This window comes from Condylostylus longicornis, unplaced genomic scaffold (genome assembly GCF_029603195.1).
Source record: "Condylostylus longicornis isolate FDR11 unplaced genomic scaffold, ASM2960319v2 ptg000081l, whole genome shotgun sequence".
Lineage (NCBI taxonomy): Eukaryota > Metazoa > Arthropoda > Insecta > Diptera > Dolichopodidae > Condylostylus > Condylostylus longicornis.
The window spans coordinates 3,814,903-3,822,279 of record NW_026578049.1 but is presented as its reverse complement, the minus strand read 5'-3'; the positions used below and the strand labels follow the sequence as shown (position 1 = coordinate 3,822,279).

General features: G+C 25.5%; 1 protein-coding gene across 2 annotated transcripts in view; it reads right to left on the bottom strand.

The window, feature by feature from the left end:
* Positions 1 to 1,431: 1,431 nt before the first annotated feature.
* Positions 1,432 to 7,377, bottom strand: part of LOC129613204 (carbonic anhydrase-related protein 10) — a 113,148-nt gene continuing 107,202 nt past the window's right edge. Inside the window, exons 6-7 of one of the 2 annotated variants that reach the window (XM_055527173.1) lie at positions 2,898 to 3,075; positions 1,432 to 1,510 (exon numbers count right to left, since the gene is read on the bottom strand). In XM_055527173.1, coding sequence (XP_055383148.1) covers positions 1,482 to 1,510; positions 2,898 to 3,075 — 207 coding nt within the window. In that variant the 3' untranslated portion in view covers positions 1,432 to 1,481. Of the gene's footprint in view, positions 1,511 to 2,828; positions 3,076 to 7,377 lie in introns of those variants that run through there. The other variant, XM_055527172.1, reaches the window with a different exon arrangement.

Here is a 7,377-nt window from a genome sequence, read left to right as displayed (position 1 = left end):
AATAAGAAATCAAACATTTGCAGAACTAAAACTTGGATGTCTGATTGAAATAAGTTTCATCCTCATATACCACGAATCTCAACATCTATCATTTTAAGCGTTGCGACAATTTTAGCAATTTGTAGCACTAGAATTTTTAAATTTTATAGTTTTCGAACAAATCTATTTTAAATATTAGAAATAAAAGTGTTTGATTTTATTCTAAATTCATAATATCGCCTAAACAAATAGAAATATTTTTTTACAATATTGCTTCGTTTCTATAATATTGTCGCATTTAAAGATTTCAAATGGTTATCTTAAGAAAATATAGAGGGAGTACTTTTCATTATCAATGAACTTTCAACTAAAAGTTCATGTATAGTTGTCATTTTTAGTTAATTTGTTTGTATACAAATTTGAAAATCAAAAAAAAACTTTAAATGATTAAATAAATGGAAATTCCAATTTCATTTTATGTATTTGTTAATCAAATTTCTATAATTTCTTTTTGTCAGAATATAAATTTGATGAAATTATGCTTTATGTCGTTAGTGTATTTTAAAATTTTCAAGAAGTTAAAATGAAATTCTTTTCATATTTGTGTCTGCTCTTCTCATTATGTAAGATTTTTAAAATTATAATTAAAATATCAATTTAAATGCTATTAAACACGTTGGTTATCTATTGTTTAATAATACACAATTATTTTACTTGTAGTTTTAGTTAGTTTTGCTGCACAAGATGGTGTAGTTGGACCACCAGGATTTCCAGGTTTACCAGGTATATAAACATGGTTCAGGAATAAAAATAGCTTAGATTTTAATTTATAATCTTGTTTTCTTGAATAGGTAAAAAAGGAGAAGCAGGAGTTCCCGGCATTCCAGGTTTACCAGGTTTACCAGGTCCACCTGGAAAATGTGGTTGTTCAAATTAATTCTTTTTAAAATCAATAATTGAATACTTTAATTATTATAAAATGGAAATTTAGAATAAATAAGAAAATTTAATGAAATGGAATTTGTGATTTTTAGTAAAAGATCAGTGCGAAATTGTGATGAATTGTGATGTGTGTTCGGTTAATTAATTTGATAAGAGTAAGTAAAATTAAAGTTTAACTCACTCTTATCAAATAACTCAGTTTTAGAAGTAGATTGCAAAATTTTTTGCTCCTATATTGTTTGTTTCCTTAAACAAAATTTATTAAAGAAATTGTTGAATGTCAGAAAAGTCTGTGTGTTTAAAAAAACTTAATACTCATTCAGGCCCGATAGCAGTCGTGCATATTTTAAAGTATGTATACGAATTTAATTTTTAATACTATGATATTAATTTCTAAGTGATACAATTTAATTATTTTAATAAATTTTATTTATATTTGCTAAATATTTCAATAAAAAAGTTTATTTTATATATATATATATATATATATATATATGTATATAGCTATATTATATAATTTTTTTGTGTTTTGTTACTTGGAAGCTCCCAATCGTACTTGATTAATTTAAATGTTGTTTCCAACTATTTGCTGAAATAGAATATAAAAATTTTGGTTAATATTCTTAAAATTAATAAATGGAAATAGCAATATTAAAGATTTATTTATAGTTTTAATTCCTGCATTCCACAAAATGTTTGAAATTCTGTTATTAGAAACTATACCTTTGTCACCAATCATATCCAATTAATTATAACATTTCAAGGGGCCTAAGAAAATTTTTAGTACAATGTTGTTAAAATTTTATTTCCTGTGTGCAAACGAGCCTTATTTTGTCTCTTAGTCGATGATTAAAAAAAATTTATTATGGCTAGTAAATAATGAACTTAAATTAAAAATGTATAAGTACAATTGCACTCAATTTTTGGAAGATGTTACGAATGAATTTTTGAAAGAATAGTGCTACTAGAATTTATGAATTTTGTTGTTTAATTGATTCTATTTGTAATACAGAATTTCAGCTATCTTTAACTATAAATATAATACGTATAAATACGTATCAGTGCGTTTTTAAAATTATCTGGAATCAGTCTATTGATCAACAGTCAAATATTTTCAGAAATTGTACCCACACAATAAAATCATTACGATAAGAAATAATCCATTTTAGATAAACGTCATTAATAAAGAATCACAATTGCTTTCATTCCACTACGACCGGAATGTGAAAATATTATAATTAATGCCTTATATTTGAAAAAGAATTGAGATTTGAGACATAAAAATATTAACTATGAATAATTCGAATTTGACTTACACAGTGTTTGCTTGTAGCCACACAGATTTAATAAAATATGAAAATTTAATATGTAAAATTAAATTTGATTCTTAGGGAGGTACTCAAATTAAAGATACTGAAGTTGATGAATAATACGAAGTTCATTATACCCGTACAAACGTAAGCTCAAAGGGTGTATGAAATTTGCCTTACCGCTTGTAGCATTTAAAAATATTGATCTGAGATATAAATATAAATGTATATTTTTGAGCAGCGTCGAATTCTGATTCGATTTGTGCATACTTGTAGGTCTCTGTGTCCGCCCGTCCGTTAATTCAAAAACTAATTGAGCTAAGCTCACCAAGCAATTTTCGTAAACGATTTATAATAGTAAATGCCGGAACCCTAAGTAAATTGGATTTGATTGGATGGACTATATAACTTTGAAAACACATTTAGTCGTGTATTATGGTATCTATTAAAATTACAGTGCTGAAATTTTGCATAAACGAATAAAAATGCAGGATTACATATGAAATACTGTGGCAATTAACAGACAGTATACTCAAAATCATTCATTCGTACGGGTATCACAGTATTCACACGGTCTTGGTTTTTAATTATTTTTTCAAAAAATTCACAAGTTTTTATTTGTCGAGAAAAATATTGTCTTATTAATTTCGATTTTATAATTTTTACCTTTATAATGCATATCCTTGTACATTGTAGGACAAACTTTACCATTTTGTTTTGTTTTAAAATCAATATTTGTTCTAATTGGCCGGTGGAGTAATGCTTGAGGTGGTCTAAAATTATTTCCTAATGGTGCTTTTGGATGTTCTGGACCACCTTGCATGAGACGTCTTAAGGCATGCAACTGAAATTACAATATTATATTACAAATTTTTATTACATATAATATTCAATACCAAAATTTTGTAAGTACCTAAAAGTTTTTCAAAGTTTTTTTGTATGCAAACAATAAAAAATATTTTTACAAATTGGGAATAAAAAAAAAAACTAAAACTTTCATAAACTTTTGTTTCAAATTGCAATATTTTTAAAATATTTATTTTTGTTTTTTACAATAAATTATTGAATTTTATTCCAATTATAACAGAAATTGGATTTTTTTTATTTGGAATCTTATAATTGAATATAAGATATAAAATTTTAGGAACACTTAAACAATATTGTAATTTGAATAAAGTTTTGAAATGATGGGTCAAGTACTTGTATAGAAATAATATTTTCAATAACTCGGTGGTGTACTACGTAAGGATCGAAATTAATAGAACTGCAGCCCTCATCATTGCTTGAAAATATTATGCTGCTTGTGAAGACTGGAATACACTTAATACTTTTGAATTTTGAATAATTTTTCGGATTATTAATATATTAGTTTAATTTCGACTGCATTGTGTAATTTTAAAATTTCGTAATTAGTTAAATTACAAGTGTACATCGATGGTGAAGTGCAAAGATATGCGAAGTAGCAAATTTAAAATTTTGTAAGGGAGCGTTTAGAAAGTTTGCAAATTTTGCGAAATGAAGTCAGTTAATTAACAACTTAAATTAATTTTTGATTTCCAATAAGTTTATTTAATAAAATGTAAATTTTTGTAGAGAAGGTCGTGCATTTAGCCTAAAATGGGTAATCAATTTTTAATACCAAGTGATGTGCTTGTAATAGAAACATTCTAAGAAAGCACTATACCTTTTCTTGCTATTTCGATCGTGCACCTAACCCATTTGTAGCACACCCCTCTCGGAAGAGACAAAAAAAGAGGATCGTTGGAAATTAGTATTGGTGTAAAAAACGAATTTTGAACAATTTGCTACGTGGCATATCTGTTCACCTTACCATCGACATTATACGTCTTGCAAGGTCATTCTTGTAACCAAGTTAATTTAGATGGAAGGAACTCAATATTTTTATTAAATTAGTTTACGAATAATCTTAAGATAACGGTAATGATAATTTTAGTATACTTCAAAAATTAAAACCTAATTTAGTTTTTATTTTAGATCTAATTCAAATTTTATATTTTAAATTCTTTATTATTATTAAAAATTATTTTCATTAATTAAGAGCAACAAAATTTCAGGAAATGAAAGTGAATTTATTCCAGAGTGTTTTCTATAAAAATATCAGAAATAAATTTGGAAGTGAAATTAATTTTACCTTATTATTTAAAATTTTTTTCTTCAATGAACTCTCACTCATAACCAATTTTTAATTCATTTATTTTAAGAGTCTTGATTATTGGATGTGAATGGAATCATTTTCATTATAATATTTTCTAATTAACATTTAGGCAGGGAATTTTCATAATTAATAGACTGCCACATTCTCTTATTCTCCAATAAATAGAAATAATAAACTAGAAATAGCATTGACCCCGAATTAAATTTTTGTTTTTTCTCTTTTTTTTTCTATTTAGTCCAAAAATGGATCCGGAAAAAAAAAATTTGGTTTTAAGTGGAAAACTTTTATTCATTTTTTTTTTTTACCTATTCAACTTTCTCCAAATTATCAGTATATGTAGTTCATTTTTATCTTTATTGACTCTTTCTCCCTCTCTTCCTCTCTCTATGGTTCTGTGAACTAAAACTCTCTGTTGTTTTACTTTTTATTACAATATTTTATTCAGAATTCATTTTAGTTTTTTTCCCCCGAATTATTTTTTTGTCTTTATCTAGAAAAATAATATCCTCTTGTACTCATCCATTCATTCATCCTAACATTATTATCTTTGTATTATGGTTATGAATTATCTTGCCTGCTTGCATACACATTTATTATATTCAAAACGAATACAATTATAACGGTATATGTGTGTGTAGTGTATAAACAAAGGTATATGGAGATAGAGAAAGAGAGTAGGAAAAAAGGATAAAAAAAAGACATACAAATTAAACTGAGAGTGTTTTAATTAACTTAAATTACTAACACAACATCTCAGGGGTAAAAACGATTAATTAATAAAGCAAGCAAATAATTAAAGTGGTTTAACTTTAACCCTAAAATTTTTTCTTGTTTTTCTTTTGCGTTTTTTATTTTTCTAGCTCTGCACCAGGAAAAATGTGATAGAAAACAGAAAATATCAGAAAACCCATACATAAGAGCCTTAAAAGTATAAAAAAAAATAAAGAAACTTTTTTTTGACTACAGAGTTTTTATTTTAGGGTTCCCATATGTGCATGAATTTGGGTAGGTGTTAAAGGATTTGCATAAAATTCATGCAAATAATCTAAGTTATAAAAATTTAGGATTACATTTTATTTAAAATTGTAATTTTGTTATTTTATTTTTAGAAAATTGTGCTTAAAAAATATATTTGTGTTTTAAGCTGTTATAGATCAAGCAACATGTTTTTAGAGATTACCGCTTCATTTCGCACCATGCTTGTAAGCTCTAGCAAATGGAATAATTTGATTTTTCGAAATTCAATGGAGATCATTAGCATTGTTAATTTTTGAATAATTGTTTTAGATTTTCTGTTAAAGATGACAAGATACTGTTAAATAGCCAAAAAAAGAGGAGTAGCCAACTTAATTTTGGCTCAATGGTCTCTGAGAGTATAAGAAGGAGAAGATGAAAATATTGTATGTATTTACCTAAACAATTCAGTTTATTCTGAACCGCGATTGAGAGTTTGTTTATCAAACATTCTTAATTGAAATTTTTTTGACCAAAATTTCGATTTGGTTCCATTTTTGCCTTTAAAAAACTTTTAAAAACCCTAGACCATTATTAAAATATTGGATTTTATAATAGAGTGATAATCAAATTGTGTGGTTATTTAACAAAAATTAAATTTGCATAACGATAAAGTTATAGCACATATGATGGTCAGTAAGTATACCGAAACACACACTATTCAACTAAATTATTAATATTCGTTTAATTCAAAAAATTTTTTCACAAATTGTTAATCTTGAGAACTTATCAAATTTTGTAAGTATTTCTTAAATATTTCCATATAGACGACATGTAATTTCCCATTCATGTCTTTTGGGAATTATAAATAACATAAAGCGGTATCCCTAATTTATTTTCATAATGTGTTCAACTACTCTATATATAGTTCTAATATGTGGACTATCATATTTTTTATTAACTAACAAAAAAAAAAATGAAAACTTGAAATTCTTGAGTGTTTAATTTTAGTTAAGGGTTCCGCAGTATCTCGTCAGTATCTGCTCAACAAAAATAATGAATATAATAAATTCTCGTACATACTAGTACCAAGTACGTTACACGAACTTACAGCGAGATTTTTTTTTTAATTTAAGGTACACGTTCTTCATTTTGTTTGGAGGTTTTTCTCGTACAAATGCAAATTGTAATTCGTCTAGCATTCATTAATATTCAAACTACAATTTTTGTATGTTTGTATTCTGACTTGTGAGTATACGCAAATAATAATGGGCTATTGAAAACAAGATATTATAATAAAAATTTTTTTAAATTTAAATAATATTTAATTTTTATTTTATGTATAATCAAAGATCTTTAGGAATAATGCGTCACAATACCTCCAGACAACTAAGCGGATTAAAGCAGACCTAAAAATCTTACAGGAACGGATAATCTTCTTGCATTTGCAAAAATATCAATGTAATTTTTCTTTGTGATTTAATTTATTAATTAATTCCAAATCAGTATAACGTTGGTCTTTTAATGTTCTTCTTATGACTCTAAAATTAATACACTCATTGTATATTAAAATCTCTTCAGAGAAACCTAAAATTTTAATTGGAAAAACTGAATATATTCGCTCTTGAGTTATTTAAATTACATAATCATTTTCCATATTTTTCTGCACGTCTTAATTGACCTAAAAAATTTTGGTTCTTCTATAAAAAATAAGGCTACACGCTATATACACCTATTTTAATATAAAATTCACGAATAATTTATTTTATTATATTTTATTCATAAAAGTGCCATCATACCCGACCGGTTCATTTATTTCTTAAGAACCTTATATTTTATTATCCAAGTTTATTTTAAGAAAATTGAAAATTTTCTTCTACTATTCCATTTTCCGTTTAAACAATTTAAAATCAATGATGTTCAAATTATTGTTTATTCACTGGTGACTGCATTTCACTTAATATTGTGAATTGAAAAAAAAAATTTCATATTATAATATAAAAAATTTATTATACA